We start from the raw sequence: 25,926 nt of genomic DNA, 5'->3' as shown, positions 1-25,926 counted from the left end.
TATTTGTTTTGCGAGATTGGTTTGATACAGCCTGAGCTTCGCAAGGTTTTGTGTTTTTTACGGTACCGAAAACCGGCTCAACGGGGCCAAAATCAGTGATGTCTCCCCTCATACCTGATTTTACTAAAAAACCATCGCACCTTCTCGCTCTCGACGGGATGTTGTTGGACTCCGCATAACGTTTCCAAAACTTATTTGTTTTGCGAGATTGGTTTGATACAGCCTGAGCTACGCTTGATTTTGTGTTTTTTACGGTACTGAAAACCGGCTCAACGGGGTCCAAATCAGTGATGTCTCCCCTCATACCTGATTTTTTTAAAAAACCATCGCATCTTCTCGCTCTCGACGGGATGTTGTTGGACTCCGCATAACGTTTCCAAAACTTATTTGTTTTGCGAGATTGGTTTGATACAGCCTGTGCTACGCTTGATTTTGTGTTTTTTACGGTACCGAAAACCGGCTCAACGGGGTCCAAATCAGTGATGTCTCCCCTAGCTCAAGATTTTTCTAAAAAACCATCGCATCTTCTCGCTCTCGACGGGATGTTGTTGGACTCCGCATAACGTTTCCAAAACTTATTTGTTTTGCGAGATTGGTTTGATACAGCCTGAGCTACGCTTTTTTTGTGTTCCATGCTATGCTTTGCTGGGTTTAGGAGATGCAGCTTATCATGCACGAAGTGTTTTTTTTTTTGAAACGAGGATTCAATCTCCAAAATAAATATCGACTGCAAGCGCAATTGAAATAAAAGAGTGCGAGCAGCAAAATGGGGAAAACGTAGCCATAACTCAAATAAATTGAACACGAGTGATATAGTTTTAACAATTGTTTATTTGCATGCATTTATTTTAAATGAAAAAGCTATATCTACATTTGCATGCACTTATTTATTATATTGCATGCATTACTTTAAATTGAACGTGGTTAGTCATTTTTGCATGCATTAAATTATTTGAAGGCATGCATTAATAATATTTAAATTAATTTTTCATATTAAAATAGTGTGAGCGCGTGGACGCTCGACGACGACGATGAGTTGTTCGGTTTTCTACGTTTAGCACAACTGTTGTGCTGATCCACATGATGGCCAAAAAGGGATGCATCGTCCAGCGCCGTCGACTCCGCAATCGGCAAGTCGTGGAAATCATCGTCGCTGCATCTGGCCTGGTCTTCGTCCACCACTTGAGTTTTCGGTAGCACAGCCTGCATGTACCGATCCAGCTCCTCCCACTCCGCCTGCCTCTGAAAAGATGAACATGTATCAATATACGCCATATGTTCGGTGATGTATCTAATCAGGGCGTCCTGGTGTTCTCTCTCGAATGCTGTTTTGCGGACTGTTGGCAGTCGGTGGAATCGCTTCCTTGCAGCCCGGTGACACCTCGCTGCTGTATATGGTGGTTTATGTTGGCCGTACTTTGCGACGAAGTAATCAATTGTAGTGAGTGGAACGGATTGGGGCTTTCCGTTTGCCTCGTCAAACAGCCGCTTTTCTTCCTTTGTAAGCCGGTGGTTTTCCGAACGCGATGCTTCGATGATATAAGGCAGTTTCGTGGCAGGATCAGCATGCTTCCACAGCTTTTTCCGGTCGGCGCAAGTCAGATTTAAGGTGCTGTGTTGTTTTGTAAAAATATTGTAAGGTGTTATGTTGCGGTTTGCTATCTTGTTGTATGTTGTTTTGGTTTGGTTCTGGTAGCTAGAAATAATCAAAACAAAACAAACAATACAATCAATGAAAACCAAGGCACCTTTTGGTTGATTATTTAAGACTTACGAATATTGTTGCATTTTTTGTTGTGTAGTTTTCGGCGTGTCGCCCAAACACTCCCGGAATCCTTTCTTCTGCACGATGCAGAGCATTTCGTCCAGCGTCCGATACGCGTCGACTCTCTGCAACAACATTTTTGTCGCCTTCATTGCTTCTTCGGGCGTATGGTTGCCTACAGCGACGCGAGTCCAATTTATTTGCTGAATCCGGTCGTCTGCTTTCTTCTCGTCCTCCGCTGGCAAAATTGCTCGAAGCTGGTGGACCAAATCATCGTACTCGGCTACCGTCCACTGTTCGGCAGGAACGTTACCGATATTCGCACATTGTTCGGTCTCCGCCGATCCGAACATATCCTCAGTAGCGTTTATCCAACTCGAGGCCATTTTCTGCACGAAACTTTTTATTTTTTCTGTAGTAAATTGGTTGAGTTTGCTTCTTTCGTCCGTAGGAAGGCGTCTGTAAAATGGCGTCGTTTTTTTCGGCAGGTACATTGAGTCGATTCTCTGTCCTGCTTCCCGAAATGTCAGTTGAACGAAAAGGAGTTATTAATTTTTCAAAAGCTCACAAACAAAATCAAGAAAACGTTGTTTCTTTCAGCGTAAATGTTCCAGTATTGTTGCGGTCATGTGGAAGAATCATCATTAAATTAAATATAACGGCCAGAGTGAGCAACTTATTTCAAAACAAGAATAATTTAAAATTTGTTCGTTGGTTTTCATTATTCTCGTTGGAGAACTGAACCCACAATTTGTAAACACGACAAAATGGAAGACAATTGTCAAAAAGTCAACTTCATACGGAATAATTATTTATTTCTGCTGTAACAGATTTTTTTTTTAATTTACATCTGCGCATATATAATAAAAATGAAGCTTTTGGTCTCTAAATTACCATTCCAAAAATATATAATAATACGAGATCGGGTTCTTACAACCAGACTTATTTCCGGTTTTGTGGTTTTTCCGATATCAGCAGTGATGACCAGTACCATGGTGCACCTACGATGAACCGCAATCTTAAAAATATGTTCTTTCAACATTTATCTTTCTCCTGCTTTCTTAGAAATACGTCCTATGATAACGAATTAATAATTATTCAATTAATAAAAAACAATGTTCTGTTTCTAGCAAAAAAACAAGAAATGAAATTATTTTATTCGTTGCTCATCGAAGACCTACTTGAAGAACTGAACACGTATTTTATAAACATGGTTTCATTGAAACCACCTTCATACGTTGTTGAAATAATGGTTCGTTTCTGCTACAAAATACTTTTTTTAATCTGCATCCGACCATATCGAAATAAAAAAAGTTTTCTTGGTCCGCAATTTACCATTCCAAAAATATATAACAATGCGAGATCGGTTGCAAACAACACAACTTATTCCCGGATTTGCTTATTTGACAAAATACAGCTCACCGGAATCACCTTCGGTAAAGTTTACCCGTAGAGATGTGTTCTTTAATTATACATCTTCATTCTTTTTGTTTGTCGTCAGTGCTCAAACTCGAGAAAAATATGTTTTAATTTTTCAATAACAAAGTACTATTTCAAGCATGAAAACATAAAATAAAATCATTTTTTTATTGATATTCGACCACCTACTTGAAGAACTGAACCCGCATTTTGTAAACTTGGTTTCATTGAAACCACCTTCATACGTTGTTGAAATAATGGTTCGTTTCTGCTACAAAAGACTTTTTTTAATCTTCATCTGACCATATCGAAATGAAATAAGTTTTCTTGGTCTTCAATTTACCATTCCAAAAATATATAATAATGCGAGATCGGTTGCAAACAACACAACTTATTCCCGTATTGGCTTATTTGACAATATACAGCTCACCGGAATCACCTTCGGTAAAATTTACCCGCAGAAATGTGTTCTTTAATTATAAATCTTCATCCTATTTGCTTGTCGTCAGTGTTCGGACTTGAGATAATTATGTTTTAATTTTTCAAAAACAAAGTACTATTTCTAGCATTAAAACATGAAATTAAATTATTGTTTTTATTGAGCTATGACCACCTACTTGAAGAACTGAACCCGCATTTTGTAAACATGGTTTCATTGAAACCACCTTCATACGTAGTTGAAATAATGGTTCGTTTCTGCTACAAAAGACTTTTTTTAATCTTCATCTGACCATATCGAAATGAAATAAGTTTTCTTGGTCCGCAATTTACCATTCCAAAAATATATAACAATGCAATATCGGTTGCAAACAACACAACTTATTCCCGGATTTCCTTATTTGACAATATACAGCTCACCGGAATCACCTTCGGTAAAGTTTACTCGTAGAAATGTGTTCTTTAATTATACATCTTCATTCTATTTGTTTGTCGTCAGTGCTCGGACTTGAAATAATTATGTTTTAATTTTCCAAAATCAAAGTACTATTAAAGCATTAAAACATGAAATTCAATTATTTTTTTTATTGCTCAACGACCAACTTCTTGAAGAACTGAACCCGCATTTTATTAACATGGTTTCATTGAAATTTTCTTCATACGTTGTTGAAATAATGGTTCGTTACTGCTACAAAAGACTTTTTTTAATCTGCATCTGACCATATCGAAATGAAAAAAGTTTTCTTGGTCCGCAATTTACCATTCCAAAAATATATAATGATGCGAGATCGGTTGCAAACCACACAACTTATTCCCAGATTGGCTTATTTGACAAAATACAGCTCACCGGAATCACCCTCGGTAAAGTTTACCCGTAGAAATGTGTTCTTTAATAATACATCTTTATCCTATTTGCTTGTCATCAGTGCTCGGACTTGAGATAATTATGTTTTAATTTTTCAAAAACTAAGTACTATTTCAAGCATTAAAACATGAAAAAAAATTATTTTTCTTTTATTAATCTACGACCACCTACTGGAAGAACTGAACCCGCATTTTGTAAACATGCTGACACAGAAGACAATTGCCGAAGAGTAAACTTCATACGGTTATTAATTTTGTATTTGTTTCTGCGCTAAAAGACTTTTTTTTAATCAGCATCTGACCAAATCGAAATTAAATAAATCTTCTTCGTCTCCATTTTACCTTTCCAAAAATATATCATCATACGGGACCGGTTGCGAAAAACTCGATTTATTCCCGGTTTTGTTTATTTGACGATATAAGCGGCTTTGACCGGGAAGACCTTCAATGAAGTGTATCGGTAGAAATGTTTTCTTTCAGCTTTCATGTTCGTTAGTAAAATGAATAACGCGACAACCCGAAATAACTGTGTTTGCATATAATTTCCGTTCAATCCGAATTTATTATTTTCCCCAAAAAGAAATCACACGCATTGTCAATGCGACACATCCGATTTATGATTGTCAAATAAAATCAGAGCACACCTCTTCCTCTTCACTCGTTGGGGAATTGTAAGTTTGTCAATTTCCTAAGCAGGTGCAGATTGTTATGACGACATTAAAATACAGTGAAAAATAAATGCAACTTTGTTTTGATTAAAGCTTCTCATTACTTTACATAAAAAACAGATTGCCAGCCATGTCGGGAAATCGAAGTTCCCGCGGTCGACAGAAGCTTCCCACAACGGCGAGGAAATGCTTGATTTCACCGAATCAGCGTTCGGCAGCCAGGGGCGTAGCACCAGCAGCGCCAGCAGCAAACCCGGTTGATTTCCGAGCACCGGTCACAGCTTGTACCAGCAAACCTAAAGATGACTTAAGTACGAAACTTTTGGAGCTAGATAACACGTTGCTGAACGCGGTCGATTTGGCCAGCATCGAGAAAAAAGTCAAACGTTCGAAGCCGCGTACCTCATGGGGCGGCGCAGCCGATCAACCGATCACACCGTTTCGAAAACGTTCCAAATCAGTTGGAGGTAGGTGAACGATTTATACGAGTGACAACAACCACCACGGAATGCTTTCTCCCTCCAGTGTTTTGACCGTAATGCTTCCATCAATTATAATTGCATATTTTTCCGGCAAACTTATTGAATAGGAAGCCGATTTTTCTCATTGGTCTGCTTGTATTTCCCGTTAAAAGAAGTGTGATGGTATAAATATGCTTTTAAAGAAAGGTCATTTAGCCATATGATAAACTTCTTGCCATCTAACCAAAATTCTTCCGAATAATTGTAGTTGCGTTTTTGTACGGCAATCTTATTAAAATTCTACGAGAAGACGCTCTTTCTTATTGGTCTGCTCATATTTTCCGTTGAAAGTTGAATGTGCATTCAAAGATTGGTCATTCAGTCATATGACCGACTTCCTGCAGTCTTTGCATAATGCTTCCATAAAATGAAAGTTGCGTGTTTTAACGTCATACTTCGGAATTATCTAAAGAGAGACGCAAATACGTATCGGATATGATTTATTTCGTGCCTTATAATAAAGCAGTGCTTTAAAAAAAGAATAAAGGATTGATGATTATTTTGAAACATCTTTACTAAAGCACGCCACGCGTACTGATGGGTCTCAAATGTACCCGAATCTCTGGAAACATGTCGAAAACCGGTCGTCCTCTACGTTTAACCTTATACCTGACCGCCAATATTCCAATTAAAATATTTTTCGTTTGTACCCGTTGCCATGAATCATGCAGAAATACATACCTGCGTATCATTTTTGTTACTCACTTTGACTGCACCTTTTTTTTCTTACCTAAATTCTTCCGTTTGAGGATTTTTTCCAACAAAATGCTAGTATCTTAAATTCGGGTCGACTGTTTAAGCCGCTTTTTTTTTAATTTTTTTTGGAAAACTAACCCAAAACATTTACATCTTTGTTAGCAAAAATACTGCTGGCTCGCGTGCGCATAGGACAACGTGGTGGACGTTAGAAAATGTCTAAAACCCACCATTGAAAAGGACACAGTTGTGTATTTTTCAAACCGCAAGCCTCCACCACCACCCACAGTGCTACTTCAACCCCGCAAAGTTCGATCCAGATCGGTTCAGTCCGCAAAATTACGATAAAATTTACCCTTGCACGTTTCATCCTTTTGAATCCGACCCAGTATTCGTATTGAAAACCGCTGCGTCCTCATGGAGGTTAAAATGATCTTCTACAATATGCTGATGGAGTTTATGTTCGAGAAAACTACCAATATATCGGTTCAATTGCAACTGGCACACATTTATTTCGGAACGTCATGCGATAAGGAAATGTACGTTGAATTTCGACCAAAAAATTAAAAAATATACCGAAAAAAATCAACTGCCTCGTTCTGACTTTACATTCTTTTATTTGATAGAATTGAGAAAACATCAAATCGAAATTTTTGACCAGAAAATGCAAAGAAAAAGTTTTTCTAGTAAAAAATAGTTAATTCATCTCAAGAAAACATGAAGCAACACACTTAATTCAACAACAAGAGATCTCGTTTGCTTCCGTTTTGGCAATAAGTAATAAGTTCAGCCTTCGTTATGTCCATTTTATCTTCTTACAGCTAACTGATGCGAGTTGGTGAGTGGCTATATGGTATTCCTTACCACCACAATGATCAGCAAAACAAGTTCAACGATTCATCTGCGAGAGATACTCTTCGGCCTGTTCGCGTAGGACATCAACTTGTTCCATAAGTTTCGCCTAAAGTAACAACAAGTTGTAATGTAGTAATGGAAAAATGTGGAATCAGCCTCAACTGCATGCATGCATTACCTTCGCGCTCAGTATCAATTGGTTCGCCGTCCTGTAGTTCATGTATTCGATGGTTTCTACCAGCTCCTTCGATTTGGCACGGGCTAAAGAGCCGAGCGTCGTGTACCCCGCCCGGTACAACTGTTTGGCACGGCCCTGAAAAAAAACAACGATTATAATTTTGCCACACGCGAATGCCGCGAGATCGCAACTTACCAGCTTCATCGATGGCAGCTCCATCAGTGGCATCAGCTCGAGCTTACAGTAGTGCGTCAATCGTTTGGTCATGCCCGTCAGCAGGTGCTGGAACACCCACAGTTCCGGGATTTCCTCGCACATCCGCAGCAAACTGTGCGCTGTCCCAGCGGCGGCGGTCATTAGCGTCTGAATCGCCCCCGCGCTCACGCGGTACTTGAGGGCAACTTCCTGGAGATCCGTTTGGCTCCAAAGGTCGTGTACGATTAGCACACGGAAGAAACGCTGCATTAGGAACATTGTCTCGTCGGGTACAGTGCGGCGCTTTAGAATTTTCTCTATAACCACTTGACTGATGTTGTACCTTGCGGCGATTTTTCGCAGTGCATCCGAGAGTTTACTGGTCTGAAAAAAGTATTGCAGTCAGTTAATAATCTTTTTGAATTGAACCTCTTTTTAATGCTTAATATCAAGGGCACATCCTTATCACCGCACTAACCCATTTTTACGATTGCCTCTATACTTGAAAACTCGTTTATTCTTTTGATGTCCAACCACTACACTGCAACGTTTACAATTTTTCTTGCAAAGCTACGTGAAAGTCGGATATGATGAAATTATAGCAACTTTAATCCGTCCATCTTGCTGAACTGAAGCTAAAGATTTTTTTATAGTTATTTTTAAAAATAATAAGTTGAGGAAGACCTAGAAAAGACAAGAACAAACTAGAAGGCAGTCTTCCATGATTCGCTCTTAGAAAAAGCATTTCTAAAATTTCATCAAAAATTACTTCATCCATCACTACTCGATTTTGAAAAAACGATACAAGAACAAAACAAATGGTATTTGAGTGCTTTTCAAACGAATGCTTTAGCGTGGTTCGCTCTATAGAGCTATGAAAAAGATAAGTTTCAGATAACAAATACATACAAATAATACAAATAGGATACAAATATATTTCACGGTTGTTTGTGGTTCAACTTGCGGTGTTTAACACTTAACGTTTAAGAAACAATACTTGCTATCGTTAACAAAGGGGTACTTACCAGAATGATCAAATCCTCAATTTTGAAATATACTTCCAATCCGTCCTCAAGCAGAATGAGGAAAAGCAGATCGAACTCATCGAGCACACACAGTCGTTTGCCTAGTTCCTGCATCTCGTTGTAGAACCGGACCGCTCGCTCTATGTCGAACCCGGCTCGGATGGCCGCCTTGCCAAGGTTGATCACTTCCAGCGGGCTCGTTCGATCGATCGTTTTGAAAACCTTACCCGGACGGGAAGGTGTCTTGTGTACTCGAACGAACGCCTGTCCTACCGCTTCCTCCGATCGTCCATCTGCGGCACTGATTTGTACAACCATGTTCGTGGGATTGCGCAGACAGCTATCGTGCGTTGCCTTTATCGCATTGCCCTGATACAGCTGCACGATCGTTTCATCGGTGATGGCCTCGAGATCGATTTCGCGTCGCTCCGCTTGCTGCGCTAGCAGTGTGCTTCCAACCATCGCTTGAAGCGCATTCCGTGTCTTACAAAGACCGAGCCCGATCGAGCCGAGTACGAGCGATTTCAAGCAGGCTCCTTCGTCTTCCAAGAGCGCCGACTCGGCGAAGTCCAGTGGTGAGCAGAACATCTCGCAAATTTGCGGAATATCGCGCATGGCGGAAATAAGTATGGAATCGCCGGTGTCGCGTTTACCCGCACGCCCTGCGTGGCCAACCATTTGTTTGTAGCGACTTAGCGTAAAAAAATCGCTCCCAATGTAGGGAGAGCAGATTATTACACGTTTTGCCGAAAGATTCACACTGGCGGCCAGAGTGGAAGTGCACACGATCACCGAAAGGATGCCGGCCCGGAATGCATCCTCGATCATACGTCGCTCGTCCTGCGTTAACCTACCGTGATGGTACGCGACCCCGACACGAAACGAATGCGGAAGGATTGGTGCAACGGACCCGTCATCCTGGAGAGACTTTATAATCTGCGCTTTTTCCTCTGCCCGGTGCTGGGCAAATGAATCCGGCAAGTTGGCCGCTAGCATGGCGCACAAACTTTCACACCTGTTTCTGGTAGGACAAAACACCAAACACGAACCCTTGGGGATTACTTCCATGATCAGACCAATCACATGGTCCACGTCGATCCGCCGCAGTTCCTCACCGTAGTTAAACTCTAACTTTCGCTTTTCTCCTAACACATCAAATATGCGTTCGGCTTGGCTGCGAACCTCGAACAGATCTTCCCCCCACTTGATGTATTCCTTTAACTCCACCGGCCGATTTTCGCGACAGTAAACGTCGGCTAGCATGAAACGGGCCAATTCACCCAAGTTTCCGATAGAAGCACTCATTCCTACGATCTGAATTCCGGCTCGTAGCGACTGCACCTTGGTGATCAACATCTCCAGAGTGCCCCCGTGTCGCTGCTCTCCAATCATATGCAGTTCGTCGATCACGATCAGCCCGATCTCGTCCGCGCGACCCACCTCGATGAGAGAGTTCATGAGGATGAGCGATTTTTCGATCGTACAAACAAAGATCGTGTTTTTTCTGTGCCGTTTGAGCGGCGGACATTGTCCCCTACCACCGGTGTACTCCTCCAATAAAAACTGCAGCTCGATCGAGAACGGAGTGAGCGCGATCAGCTTCTCCTGAGCGGATGAAACGTACGGCACGACGAACATGACGTTCCGCAGGCGGCAAATAATCTCCCGTAGCATAAGAATCTCCACCACCAGTGTCTTTCCACCGCTCGTTGGCAGTGCGTAGATCAAATTACGTCTCTCGTCGATCGCCGGCAAGTCCAGACACTCCTGCTGCCAATCGTACAGCTCGCCAATACCACGAAAGTCTCGCAGCATTCGCCGAACGTTGTTCGGTAGCCCAAAGAACGGACCCTTCTCGAGGAAAAGCGACGATACGTGGGGTACGGTGAACTTTGGCTTTGTAGTCTGATCTGAAATTCCCTCATCACGATTGATGGCCGCTATGGTCGAGTTGCTGGTCCTCATTCGCGAGCTTCCCTCGCCTATCGCATTCGCCATCGGCTCAATGTTGGTCATGTCGTGCAGCGTACGGTCACAGATTTCAAAAATCCGCAACGCTTCGCTCACCTTCTGCAGCTCAAAGGTACGTTCAGCTTCAGCGGCTACCTGCTGGAAATGTGACGGACGCTCCGGATGACCTATTTGTGATGCACCGATCGCGACGATTCGCTCCACCCCCTCATCAGCGAGGGACTCGTCTTGCCGCATGTACTGCGAACAGATGTCCTGGTTTGTGTACACCTCGAACCCGTTACTCTCTCGCAGCATATCACCGACGTGCGTTACTGGTTTGGTGGACCCGATCCGTTTCAGTTTAGCCTTGATTATTTCGTCCGTGTCAAGTTGATCATGGCTGGCGATCGGTACCTGTCCACATGGTAGCATTTCAGCATCGTCATTTTCCACCCCAGACCACAGAGGACGAACCGGAGGAGTTTCCTCGTTTGCAACGTTTGACCGATTTGATGTAAGATTTTCATTACAGCCGCTGTCCCTCCCTCCGTCGCGCACCTCGCTACCGTCCATGTTCATTTTAAGCACATAAATCTTTCGACTACTTACAGCTGATTTTTGCAGTTTCGGAGGACTTGCCATAAGCCTTCTTTCAATGGCTGTTACAGGAAAACAATTTTGAAATAAAGTAAAAAGTATCTTAAATCCTACGTTATTGTCACTCGTATAAAGCGTTCACCTACCTCCAACTGATTTGGAACGTTTTCGAAACGGCGTGATCGGTTGATCGGCTGCGGCGCGTGTCATATTTCCGCCCCATGAGGTACGCGGCATCGAACGCTTGACTTTTTTCTCGATGCTGGCCAAATCGACCGCGTTCAGCAACGTGTTATCTAGCTCCAAAAGTTTCGTACTTAAGTCATCTTTGGGTTTGCTGGTACATGCTGTGTCCGGTGCTCGGAAATCAACCGGGTTTGCTGCCGGCGCTGCTGGAGCTACGCCCCTGGCTGCCGAACGTTGATTCGGTGAAATCAAGCATTTCTTCGCCGTTGTGGGAAACTTCTGTCGACCGCGGGAACTTCGATTTCCTGACATGGCTGGCGTACTGTTTTTAATTTAAAGTAATGTGAAGCTTTAATCAAAACGATGTTGTATTTATTTTTCACTGAATTTTAATGACGTCATAACAATTTGCACCTGCTTAGGAAATTGACAAACTTACAGTTCCCCAACGAGTGAAGAGGAATGGGTGTGCTCTGTGTTTATTTGACAATCATGAATCGGATGTGTCGCATTGACAATGCGTGTGATTTCTTTTTGGGGATAATAATAAATTTGGATTGAACGGAAATTATATGCAAGCACAGTTATTTCGGGTTGTTGCGTTAATCATTTTGCGAACGAACATGAAAGCTGAAAGAAAACATTTCTACCGATACACTTCATTGAAGGTCTTCCCGGTCAAAGCCGCTTATATCGTCAAATAAACAAAACCGGGAATATGTCGAGTTTTTCGCAACCAGTCCCGTATGATGATATATTTTTGGATAGGTCAAATAGAGATGAAGAAGATTAATTTAATTTCGATTTGGTCAGATGCTGATTAAAAATATGTTTTAAGCGCAGAAACAAATACAAAATTAATTACCGTATGAAGTGTCCTCTTTGGCAATTGTCTTCTTCGTCAGCATGTTTACAAAATGCGGGTTCAGTTCTTCAAGTAGGTGGTCGTAGATCAATAAAAAAAATAATTTAATTTCATGTTTTAATGCTAGAAATAGTACTTTGTTTTTGAAAAATTAAAACATAATTATCTCAAGTCCGAACACTGACGACAAGCAAATAGGATGAAGATTTATAATTAAAGAACACATTTTTGCGGGTAAACTTTACCGAAGGTGATTCCGGTGAGCTGTATATTGTCAAATAAGCCAATACGGGAATAAGTTGTATTGTTTGCAACCGATCTCGCATTATAATATATTTTTGGAATGGTAAATTGAAGACCGAGAAAACTTATTTCATTTCGATATGGTCAGATGAAGATTAAAAAAAGTCTTTTGTAGCACAAACGAACCATTATTTCAACAACGTATGAAGGTGGTTTCAATGAAACCATGTTTACAAAATGCGGGTTCAGTTCTTCAAGTAGGTGGTCATAGCTCAATAAAAACAATAATTTAATTTCATGTTTTAATGCTAGAAATAGTACTTTGTTTTTGAAAAATTAAAACATAATTATCTCAAGTCCGAACACTGACGACAAGCAAATAGGATGAAGATTTATAATTAAAGAACACATTTCTGCGCGTAAACTTTACCGAAGGTGATTCCGGTGAGCTGTATATTGTCAAATAAGGAAATCCGGGAATAAGTTGTGTTGTTTGCAACCGATCTCGCATTATTATATATTTTTGGAATGGTAAATTGAACACCGAGAAAACTTATTTCATTTCGATATGGTCAGATGAAGATTAAAAAAAGTCTTTTGTAGCAGAAACGAACCATTATTTCAACAACGTATGATGGTGGTTTCAATGAAACCATGTTTACAAAATGCGGGTTCAGTTCTTCAAGTAGGTGGTCATAGCTCAATAAAAACAATAATTTAATTTCATGTTTTAATGCTTGAAATAGTACTTTGTTTTTGAAAAATTAAAACATAATTATCTCGAGTTCGAGCACTGACGACAAGCAAATAGGCTGAAGATGTATAATTAAAGAACACATTTCTACGGGTAAACTTTACCGAAGGTGATTCCGGTGAGCTGTATTTTGTCAAATAAGCGAATCCGGGAATAAGTTGAGTTGTTTGCAACCGATCTCGCATTGTTATATATTTTTGGAATGGTAAATTGCGGACCAAGAAAACTTTTTTTATTTCGATATGGTCGGATGCAGATTAAAAAAAGTATTTTGTAGCAGAAACGAACCATTATTTCAACAACGTATGAAGGTGGTTTCAATGAAACCATGTTTACAAAATACGAGTTCAGTTCTTCAAGTAGGTCTTCGATGAGCAACGAATAAAATAATTTCATTTCTTGTTTTTTTGCTAGAAACAGAACATTGTTTTTTATTAATTGAAAAATTATTAATTCGTTATCATAGGACGTATTTCGAAGAAAGCAGGAGAAAGATAAATGTTGAAAGAACATAATTTTAAGATTGCGGTTCATCGTAGGTGCACCATGGTACTGGTCATCACTGCTGATATCGGAAAAACCACAAAACCGGAAATAAGTCTGGTTGTAAGAACCCGATCTCGTATTATTATATATTTTTGGAATGGTATTTTAGAGACCAAAAGCTTCATTTTTATTATATATGCGCAGATGTAAATTAAAAAAAAATCTGTTACAGCAGAAACAAATAATTATTCCGTATGAAGTTGACTTTTCGACAATTGTCTTCCATTTCGTCGTGTTTACAAATTGTGGGTTCAGTTCTCCAACGAGAATAATGAAAACCAACGAACAAATTTTAAATTATTCTTGTTTTGAAATAAGTTGCTCACTCTGGCCGTTACATTTAATTTAATGATGATTCTTCCACATGACCGCAACGATACTGGAACATTTACGCTGAAAGAAACAACGTTTTCTTGATTTTGTTTGTGAGCTATTGAAAAATTAATAATTCCTTTTCGTTCAACTGACATTTCGGGAAGCAGGACAGAGAATCGACTCAATGTACCTGCCGAAAAAAACGACGCCATTTTACAGACGCCTTCCTACGGACGAAAGAAGCAAACTCAACCAATTTACTACAGAAAAAATAAAAAGTTTCGTGCAGAAAATGGCCTCGAGTTGGATAAACGCTACTGAGGATATGTTCGGATCGGCGGAGACCGAACAATGTGCGAATTTCGGTAACGTTGCTGCCGAACAGTGGACGGTAGCCGAGTACTATGATTTGGTCCACCAGCTTCGAGCAATTTTGCCAGCGGAGGACGAGAAGAAAGCAGACGACCGGATTCAGCAAATAAATTGGACTCGCGTCGCTGTAGGCAACCATACGCCCGAAGAAGCAAAGAAGGCGACAAAAATGTTGTTGCAGAGAGTTGACGCGTATCGGACGCTGGACGAAATGCTCTGCATCGTGCAGAAGAAAGGAGTCCGGGAGTGTTTGGGCGAGACGCCGAAAACTACACAACCAAAAATGCAACAATATTCGTAAGTCTTAAATAATCAACCAAAAGGTGCCTTGGTTTTCATTGATTGTATTGTTTGTTTTGTTTTGATTATTTCTAGCTACCAGAACCAAACCAAAACAACATACAACAAGAAAGCAAACCGCACCATAACACCTTACAATATTTTTACAAAACAACACACCACCTTAAATCTGACTTGCGCCGACCGGAAAAAGCTGTGGAAGCATGCTGATCCTGCCACGAAACTGCCTTATATCATCGAAGCATCGCGTTCGGAAAACCACCGGCTTACAAAGGAAGAAAAGCGGCTGTTTGACGAGGCAAACGGAAAGCCCCAATCCGTTCCACTCACTACAATTGATTACTTCGTCGCAAAGTACGGACAACAAAAACCACCATATACCGCAGCGAGGTGTCACCGGGCTGCAAGGAAGCGATTCCACCGACTGCCGACAGTCCGCAAAGCAGCATTCGAGAAGGAACACCACGACGCCCTTATAAGATACATCACCGAACTTATGGCGTATATTGATACATGTTCATCTTTTCAGATGCAGGCGGAGTGGGACGAGCTGGATCGGTACATGCAGGCTGTGCTAACGAAAACTCAAGTGGTGGACGAAGACCAGGAAAGTTGCAGCACCGGTGATTTCGACGGCTTGCCGATTGCGGAGTCGACGGCGCTGGACGATGCAACCCTTTTTGGCTGTTTGGATCAACGCAACAGGGGTGCTAAACGAAGGAAACCGGACAATTCATCGTCGTCGTCAAGCGTCCACTCGCTCAATCTATTTTAATAGGAAAAATTAATTTTACTTTATTAGTGCATGCCTTTAATTAATTTAATGCATGCAATAAAATAAATTAATGCATGCATATGTAGACATAGCTTATTTTTAATGCATGCAAATAAACAAACATCACAAAATAAACATTCGTATTCAAGTTATTTATGCAAAGGCTTCATTTTCGCTGGATTCGTTACTCGCATTATTTATTTCGCTATCGCTGGCTCTCGATGTTTATGATGACTTTTATTACATTCACGATTTAACTCACATATTGGGTTTCGTTTGAGGGTGATGTTAGCCCGAAACTTTTGCAGGAATAATTTGATCATCATAGTCATGAACATCACCCGGCAGTTAGTAAATCTGCCGTCGTGTAAAATTCGTGTAAATGTTCTATCAGCCATAATAAAAAAACGGCTGACATAGTCAAGCTGCAATAAACATACATGTGTTTTGTTGAAAACTATCCTCGAACGAAAGAATTTACTTAAAACACAAAATGCGTTTCCTGAGCGAGTATCTATAAAGAGCAAGTATCTACGAAAATAAAACTCAATTAAAATAAATGCAAGGAAAGCAAAGACTTTCAACGATAAGACGCTCGTATTCAAGCAATTTGAGCTTTGGCTTCATTTTTCCTTGCTTCGATACTCGCACTCGTTGAATTCACTCTCGCTGGCTCTCGTGATTTATTTTGCTGTTTTATTTCACGTTTCACACACGCTTCATGCACGATTTCACTCATTTTTCACGCCAAATATGTTACAAAGTTCGCCCTCGTTTAATATTTTTAAACGGAATGATTAACAGCTATGCGAGATATGTCTTACTTGATGGGCTGTGACCGTTAACGCTAAGATCTTGTTCACCATCGGTCCATTTTGTTACATGTGCTACAAGTTTTGCTTTAACTTGAAAGCGAACAGATGTTGTCTTGGTTTGCTGTTCCAGCAGAAGTTTTATCATTCAAAACGCCTATGAACTACAAGCTAGTATTGTACCCATCGTGTCAGCAAGTACAAAATGTTGCACACAGGTAGAGTTTTAGCGCACTTTTCATGGAAACAGGTAACGAAAGATTAATTTTTGATTGGAATATTGGCAGGCAGGTATATAATTAAACGAAAAGTACAACTCATTTTTACTCCCGTCCCGAACGAAACAGTTTTGGAAACATATGATGTATGCAGCCGATCATCACGCGCGAGGTTGGTTTTTATTTGTACTCGCATAAAATGCGCCTAATGGCAACTCCAGAAAACATGATTATATTTTGTTTTTGTAATTTATGCCGTAAAAGATAATAACAACCTTTCTGAAACTGTGCCTAGCAAGGCGCTCGGTTGTATACAGCCATAACGATAATTCATCATTCAGGTACCTTATTCTGCCATGCCAAGAGTACACCGCGATCGGTCAACGACCCAAACGACCGATTAGCCGTCATGGGGAAAAAAAAAATTTGTTGCGAAAAATGCTGGTGCAAAAGCTCCGAATGAACCTTGGTAACTATAACCAATGTCATAACGGCGACGCCGTGAAAGAACAGGTGATGTAATAAACCAAGTCATTCTAACGGTTTCTTTTTCTCCGAATTCAAGCAACGAAAGTAGGGCACGCACGGTCATTGACCCAGATTTAGCAAATACGATAGTTGAAGGACGGACTCCAGTGGCATTAAACGAGCGAAAGAGAGAGCATGCTACGGCATCGCGCCAGCACAACCGAGAAGGAGAATGCAGCAGAGTAACGTTCGCTCTCACACTGTGTTGGGTTTTGCCACAAGAACTGGCGCGTGTGAGCGAGACAACGCATGAGCCAGACGAGCGTGCGAACAGAAACGTTGGAAACTCCGCACATTTGCAAACACAGTAGAACCGTATGAGGTTAATAGTTTGTGAGAAAACTTTGTATTCTTTTAAAAATAAATGTAATGTTCTTTTTTAATTTTACTATGAAACAAATACATCCGTCTAGAATGTTACACATAATTTCTCTGCGTACGATCAAGTGTGTTCAAGGCAAGCTTTATACGTATTTAATTCCATTTCGGTGGATTTCCTCCAACTGCCTCATAGTGCATCAGTTACAGCATGTGCGAGCATCGACTTCATAGCAGACACACTCTGGCGCACCTGGCTTTCTGCTCCGTGTGCCAGAAAGAGAACGTAAACGCAAAGTCGAAATCTGCGAGTAAACTATACGGGTTGCTGTATGGTTACCGGCTGCGGTGAACTCGGCGCAAACGTTTGACGGCTAATATTTTGAGAAAAAATAAACATTTTTTAACTTAGTCATCGCCATATTCCCCTCTTTCACTGCCTCATTTTCTTTCACTTATGGTATAGATAAAAAAGAATCCAATGTACCGGATTATTTCTGCTAATAAAAACAAATACAAGCTTTCTAAATTTTTGCCCAGCTAACCGCTCGGTTACATACTGCCCATGCGATAATTCATGAAAAGTACCATGCACTGGATAGCCAAGTGTGCGCCACTGTTGAAGACATGCATGAGCCGTAAGCAAGAATTAAACAACAGCCCGATCGTTTTTCACTTCGCTTAGTTACACCTTTTAAAGAGACTGCCCTTGAAATATAAAGTTGGTTTCAGGGTCAGGGTCAATCGATGTACACCATTCGTTTCTGGAATTCGAAGGAAAAAGAACCGCTACTATGACTGGCGCGTCACCGTTATCTCATTGGTGGCATTGAAATTGCAGGAGAAACCAGTTCTGAACTGTTGCATACCGGTTGTGGCGCACTTGGCGCATACGTATGGCTACTCGTATTCGGGGGAAAATTACCCGTTGGTTAAACAATATTTTAAACCGGCTCAACGGGGCCAAAATCAGTGATGTCTCCCCTCATACCTGATTTTACTAAAAAACCATCGCATCTTCTCGCTCTCGACGGGATGTTGTTGGACTCTGCATAACGTTTCCAAAACTTATTAGTTTTGCGAGATTGGTTTGATACAGCCTGAGCTACGCTTGATTTTGTGTTTTTTACGGTACCGAAAACCGGCTCAACGGGGCCAAAATCAGTGATGTCTCCCCTCATACCTGATTTTAATAAAAAACCATCGCATCTTCTCGCTCTCGACGGGATGTTGTTGGACTCCGCATAACGTTTCCAAAACTTATTTGTTTTGCGAGATTGGTTTGATACAGCCTGAGCTACGCAAGGTTTTGTGTTTTTTACGGTACCGAAAACCGGCTCAACGGGGCCAAAATCAGTGATGTCTCCCCTCATACCTGATTTTAATAAAAAACCATCGCATCTTCTCGCTCTCGACGGGATGTTGTTGGACTCCGCATAACGTTTCCAAAACTTATTTGTTTTGCGAGATTGGTTTGATTAAGCCTGAGCTACGCTTGATTTTGTGTTTTTTACGGTACTGAAAACCGGCTCAACGGGGCCAAAATCAGTGATGTCTCCCCTCATACCTGATTTTACTAAAAAACCATCGCATCTTCTCGCTCTCGACGGGATGTTGTTGGACTCCGCATAACGTTTCCAAAACTTATTTGTTTTGCGAGATTGGTTTGATACAGCCTGAGCTACGCTTGGTTTTGTGTTTTTTACGGTAAAGAAAACCGGCTCAACGGGGCCAAAATCAGTGATGTCTCCCCTCATACCTGATTTTACTAAAAAACCATCGCATCTTCTCGCTCTCGACGGGATGTTGTTGGACTCCGCATAACGTTTCCAAAACATATTTGTTTTGCGAGATTGGTTTAATACAGCCTGAGCTACGCTTGATTTTGTGTTTTTTACGGTACTGAAAACCGGCTCAACGGGGCCAAAATCAGTGATGTCTCCCCTCATACCTGATTTTACTAAAAAACCGTCGCATCTTCTCGCTCTCGACGGGATGTTGTTGGACTCCGCATAACGTTTCCAAAACTTATTTGTTTTGCGAGATTGGTTTGATACAGCCTGAGCTACGCTTGATTTTGTGTTTTTTACGGTACTGAAAACCGGCTCAACGGGGTGCAAATCAGTGATGTCTCCCCTCATACCTGATTTTACTAAAAAACCATCGCATCTTCTCGCTCTCGACGGGATGTTGTTGGACTCCGCAAAACGTTTCCAAAACTTATTTGTTTTGCGAGATTGGTTTGATACAGCCTGAGCTACGCTTGATTTTGTGTTTTTTACGGTACTGAAAACCGGCTCAACGGGGTCCAAATCAGTGATGTCTCCCCTCATACCTGATTTTACTAAAAAACCATCGCATCTTCTCGCTCTCGACGGGATGTTGTTGGACTCCGCATAACGTTTCCAAAACTTATTTGTTTTGCGAGATTGGTTTGATACAGCCTGAGCTACGCAAGGTTTTGTGTTTTTTACGGTACCGAAAACCGGCTCAACGGGGTCCAAATCAGTGATGTCTCCCCTCATACCTGATTTTACTAAAAAACCATCGCATCTTCTCGCTCTCGACGGGATGTTGTTGGACTCCGCAAAACGTTTCCAAAACTTATTTGTTTTGCGAGATTGGTTTGATACAGCCTGAGCTACGCTTGATTTTGTGTTTTTTACGGTACTGAAAACCGGCTCAACGGGGTCCAAATCAGTGATGTCTCCCCTCATACCTGATTTTACTAAAAAACCATCGCATCTTCTCGCTCTCGACGGGATGTTGTTGGACTCCGCATAACGTTTCCAAAACTTATTTGTTTTGCGAGATTGGTTTGATACAGCCTGAGCTACGCTTGATTTTGTGTTTTTTACGGTACCGAAAACCGGCTCAACGGGGTCCAAATCAGTGATGTCTCCCCTCATACCTGATTTGACTAAAAAACCATCGGATCTTCTCGCTCTCGACGGGATGTTGTTGGACTCCGCATAACGTTTCCAAAACTTATTTGTTTTGCGAGATTGGTTTGATACAGCCTGAGCTACGCTTGATTTTGTGTTTTTTACGGTACCGAAAACCGGCTCAACGGGGCCAAAATCAGTGATGTCTCCCCTCATACCTGATTTTACTAAAAAACCATCGCATCTTCTCGCTCTCGACGGGATGTTGTTGGACTCCGCATAACGTTTCCAAATCTTATTCGTTTTGCGAGATTGGTTTGATACAGCCTGAGCTACGCTTGATTTTGTGTTTTTTACGGTACCGAAAACCGGCTCAACGGGGCCAAAATCAGTGATGTCTCCCCTCATACCTGATTTTACTAAAAAACCATCGCATCTTCTCGCTCTCGACGGGATGTTGTTGGCCTCCGCATAACGTTTCCAAAACTTATTTGTTTTGCGAGATTGGTTTGATACAGCCTGTGCTACGCTTGATTTTGTGTTTTTTACGGTACCGAAAACCGTCTCAACGGGGTCCACATCAGTGATGTCTCCCCTCATACCTGATTTGACTAAAAAACCATCGCATCTTCTCGCTCTGGACGGGATGTTGTTGGAATTTTGTTTCCGGCGTTCACAAAATTCGTCCGGAATTTTGTAAACGTGTTTTTTCGTTTTCTCGCGATTGCGGGCGAAATAAGCGTCGGATCGAAAAAAATCCAAAAGTAAAATGTGTTTAAAAACCCGATTTCTACATTATTGCCGAAGACACCAAAGCGCTATCTCGAAATTTTAAAAATCGATCGAAAATGTATGGACGGCGATCACAAAATTCGTCCGGAATTTTGTAAACGTGTTTTTCCGTTTTCTCTCGATTGCGCGCGAACTAAGCGTCGGATCGAAAAAAACCCAAAAGTAAAATGTGTTTAAAAACCCGATTTCTACATTATTGCCGAAGACACCAAAGCGCTATCTCGAAATTTTAAAAATCGATCGAAAATGTATGGACGGCGATCACAAAATTCGTCCGGAATTTTGTAAACTTGTTTTTCCGTTTTCTCTCGATTGCGCGCGAACTATGCGTCGGATCGAAAAAAACCCAAAAGTAAAATGTGTTTAAAAACCCGATTTCTACATTATTGCCGAAGACACCAAAGCGCTATCTCGAAATTTTAAAAATCGATCGAAAATGTATGGACGGCGTTCACAAAATTCGTCCGGAATTTTGTAAACGTGTTTTTCCGTTTTCTCTCAATTGCGGGCGAACTAAGCGTCGGATCGAAAAAAACCCAAAAGTAAAATGTGTTTAAAAACCCGATTTCTACATTATTGCCGAAGACACCAAAGCGCTATCTCGAAATTTTAAAAATCGATCGAAAATGTATGGACGGCGATCACAAAATTCGTCCGGAATTTTGTAAACGTGTTTTTCCGTTTTCTCTCGATTGCGCGCGAACTATGCGTCGGATCGAAAAAAACCCAAAAGTAAAATGTATTTAAAAACCCGATTTCTACATTATTGCCGAAGACACCAAAGCGCTATCTCGAAATTTTAAAAATCGATCGAAAATGTATGGACGGCGTTCACAAAATTCGTCCGGAATTTTGTAAACGTGTTTTTCCGTTTTCTCTCAATTGCGGGCGAACTAAGCGTCGGATCGAAAAAAACCCAAAAGTAAAATGTGTTTAAAAACCCGATTTCTACATTATTGCCGAAGACACCAAAGCGCTATCTCGAAATTTTAAAAATCGATCGAAAATGTATGGACGGCGATCACAAAATTCCGGACGAATTTTGTAAACGTGTTTTTCCGTTTTCTCTCGATTGCGCGCGAACTATGCGTCGGATCGAAAAAAACCCAAAAGTAAAATGAGTTTAAAAACCCGATTTCTACAATATTGCCGAAGACACCAAAGCGCTATCTCGAAATTTTAAAAATCGATCGAAAATGTATGGACGGCGTTCACAAAATTCGTCCGGAATTTTGTAAACGTGTTTTTCCGTTTTCTCTCAATTGCGGGCGAACTAAGCGTCGGATCGAAAAAAACCCAAAAGTAAAATGTGTTTAAAAACCCGATTTCTACATTATTGCCGAAGACACCAAAGCGCTATCTCGAAATTTTAAAAATCGATCGAAAATGTATGGACGGCGATCACAAAATTCCGGACGAATTTTGTAAACGTGTTTTTTCGTTTTCTCGCGATTGCGGGCGAACCAAGCGACGGATCGAAAAAAACCCAAAAGTAAAATGTGTTTAAAAATCCGATTTCTACATTATTGCCGAAGATTTCAAAGCGCTATCTCGAAATTTTTAAAATCGATTGAAATTGTATGGAGAAAGGATTGGTTTTTGAAGCCTGTCGAAAATACACTCACCGAGCCGTTTTTTGTATCGACCGACAAACAAGTTTGCCTAGCTAACTTTTTCTTCCGGATTGGCCGCGGACCTCACTTTTCAATATCTAGTGGTGCCATGGACCACCAAAAGAGGCTTTTTAACATTTTTAACAATTTCGACTTTTTCGGATTTTCAACGTAAGGGGACTCGGGGCGACTTTTTTCGAGTCTGTCTAAAATACACTTACCAGATTTTTCAAAGGTGCGGACCGTCATACAAGTTTGCCTAGGTCAATTTTTTGTTCCAAATCGATCGCGGGTTTCACTTTTCAATATTTAGGGCTCGAGTAGAGTACGAATATAGGGTTTTCTCATTTTTCGACATTTTCGACTTTTTTGGGATTTTTTCGGGTGTATCGAGCTTCGGCATAGCCATACCGTTTATGTTTCTCAATTTTTTATTTGACTAGTCGTAAGTACTCGAGTAGATGAAACTTTTTGCCGAAGACACCATGCCTCGGAAACGACTCCTTCATGCTCAAAATTGGGGCCAAAGGTGATTTTTGTTACCTTTCCTTAGGGGGCCCAACACTTAGAAAATTTTCAAAATCGCGATTTTTCGATTGCGAGCTAGCGCTTTGCGGTCTTCGGCAATGTTTTAGATCTTGATGAGATAAGACTTTTTGGCCATGAGATATTTACCCCTCCGACCCCTCCTTCCCCCCGCAAATCGCCCCACAAAGTGCAATTTTTGCTTTTTCACCTCTTTGCACGCACTGTTCGGCCCAAATGGCCACTTTCTATGGGTCTGAGCGCTTTGCGGTCTTCGGCAAACTTATAGATCGTACCAATTCCTAATTATAATTATTCCACCCTACCTTCGTACCTCTTCATCCCTGGCCGCTATTCGCGTACCAAGGTAATTTTTGTTCATTTTGTCAACATTTTTCATTTTTGACTGCTTATATCGGCCTAGCCATGAACCGATAGCGCTTCGCTGTGTTCTAACGTAAGTTAGTACTACTCAATACCTTTCCAAATCATGTCTTAGATTGTCATTTGCTTGCATACAGCCGCAGCTATGAGCGATACCGTAAAAAGTACCGAAACTTGGAAAAATCTTTGGATCGCCCATATCCCCCCTTTGGGGGCCAGATATCGAAAAAAGTTCTGATTCAAAAAGTTGCGCATCAACGTGTTCTAGTTATGTCTAGAACATTTCACTTCGCTAGCTGGCCTGCAACTTAGCCGTAATTGGGATTTTAGGGTGTTCTTGGAGGGCCCATTTCCTGCGACTTGGTATCTTTTGGGCCCTATGTTTCGCTAATATCTCCACGAGTTTTCCAGATAGCGTTCTCATACTTTCAGGGTGTTTAGAGCACTTCAAGACCTTTCCAACGCTATGCCGTTTGCTTCGCTCGGACATCTACAGCCGAAGTTATTTGAGGTACTTGGTACCTTACCCTGTTTTCTCAGTACTTGGTCGAAAATTTCGATCAGCCATATGACCGACTTGGACAACCCTGGGCGGGTTGGCCCCATATAACTAAACTTTCGTCTCGTAAAGGCAAACTTATAAATGTTCTACGTCAACTCGCTATCTCGTACCGCCTTGACGGTATACTTGGTTCAAGGGCCATTTCCAGCGACTTGGTCGCAATTTCGCTCTAAGTTTCGCTAATACCTTCGTCCGTGGGCATGGTTATTTTTTGTTCGTATTTTTCCTTGATAGTCCCACTCAGGACTATTCCATACCAGAGTCAAGCGTCCCGCTAAGTGCCATACAGCTTGAGTTATAATTCATGAAAGGTACCTCTACCAGTTTTTGCCATACTTGGGTGCAAACCATGAATCACCCATATCTCCACTTTGGAGGCCAGCTACCGCCTGGGCCACATATACTTTTTTGTTGGTCATACCATGCACCAAATATAATTGTTCTACGCCAACTTGCTAACTCGTCTCCAACTTGCCGTTATTCTTGGTTCAAGTCCCATTTCATTCGTTTTTGGACCCTTGTTGCTCTATGTTTCACTAATAGCTTCGCCCACCAACATGCTGATTTTCTGTTCGTATTTTTCCTTAATAGTTCCACTCAAGACCATTCCAAATCATACCGCGACTTGTCGCTCGGTGGTAAACTGACCGAGTTATAATTCATGAAAGGTACCTCAACCTGGTACAGCACATGGTCGGCCCAAATCATAAACCGACCAAACGACCGACTTGGAGCACCCTGATCGGGTTGCTCCCGTATAATGAAATTTGCGTCTATACCCGCCCAACGTATGAATATTCTACGCCAAGTCGCTATCTCTTACCGGTCAGCCGGTATTCACCTTTCAAGGGTGATTTTGGTCAAGTGCCATTTCCTGCGACTTGGTCCCCGAATTGGACCATCATCACCTAATATCTCCGTGGTCTTTCAACTCAGCCTCATGAAACTTTCAGGGTAGATAGGTCTCCCCAAGACCTTTCCAACGGTATGCCGTTTGCCTCGCTCGGCCATCTACAGCCGAAGTTATTCATGGTACTTGGTACCTTACCCTGTTTTTTCCATTCTTGTTCGTACTTGGGTACAAACTTTGAATCGCCCATATCTCCACTTTGGAGGCCAGCCAGCACCTTGGCCTCATATACTTTTTTGTTGGTCATACCATGCACCAAATATAATTGTTCTACGCCAACTTGCTATCTCTTCTCCAACTTGCAGTTATTCTTGGTCCAAGTCCCATTTCATTCGTTTTCGGACCCATTTTGCTATATGTTTCACTAATAGCTTCGGCCATTGACAAGCTGATTTTTTATTTGTATTTTTCTTGATAGTCCCACTTAAGACCATTCCAAAACACAACGCAACTTGTCGGTCGGTGGCAAACTGACCGAGTTATAATTCATGAAAGGTACCTCTACCTGGTACAGCACATGGTCGGCCCAAATCATAAACCGACCAAACGACCGACTTGGAGCACCCTGACCGGGTTGCTCCCATATAATGAAAGTTGCGTCTTCCAACGTCCAACATATAAATATTCTACGACAAGTCGCTATCTCTTACCGGTCAGCCGGTATTCATCTTTCAAGGGTGATTTTGGTCAAGTGCCATTTCCTGCGACTTGGACCCCGAAATGAACCATCATCACCTAATATCTCCGTGGTCTTTCAACTCAGCCTCATGAAACTTTCAGGGTAGATAGATCTCCCCGAGACCTTTCCAACGATATGCCAATTGTCTCGCTAGGCCATCCACAGCCGAA

At 41.4% G+C, this 25,926-nt stretch overlaps 1 protein-coding gene across 1 annotated transcript; it reads right to left on the bottom strand.

Annotated features, from left to right (window-relative positions):
- Positions 1-7,260: 7,260 nt before the first annotated feature.
- LOC131270450 (helicase POLQ-like) lies at positions 7,261-11,672 on the bottom strand. Its single transcript, XM_058272433.1, has 5 exons — positions 11,321-11,672; positions 8,625-11,236; positions 7,600-7,983; positions 7,405-7,539; positions 7,261-7,332 (listed from the first exon to the last, which is right to left on the bottom strand). Exons 1-5 carry the CDS (start codon positions 11,670-11,672, stop codon positions 7,261-7,263), a joined length of 3,555 nt encoding a protein of 1,184 aa, XP_058128416.1.
- Between the last annotated feature and the right edge of the window lie 14,254 nt (positions 11,673-25,926).

Source organism: Anopheles coustani, assembly GCF_943734705.1.
Source record: "Anopheles coustani chromosome X unlocalized genomic scaffold, idAnoCousDA_361_x.2 X_unloc_30, whole genome shotgun sequence".
Classification (NCBI taxonomy): Eukaryota; Metazoa; Arthropoda; class Insecta; order Diptera; family Culicidae; genus Anopheles; species Anopheles coustani.
Note: the sequence above shows the minus strand (reverse complement) of the source record. Positions and strands in the feature narration are given on the sequence as shown.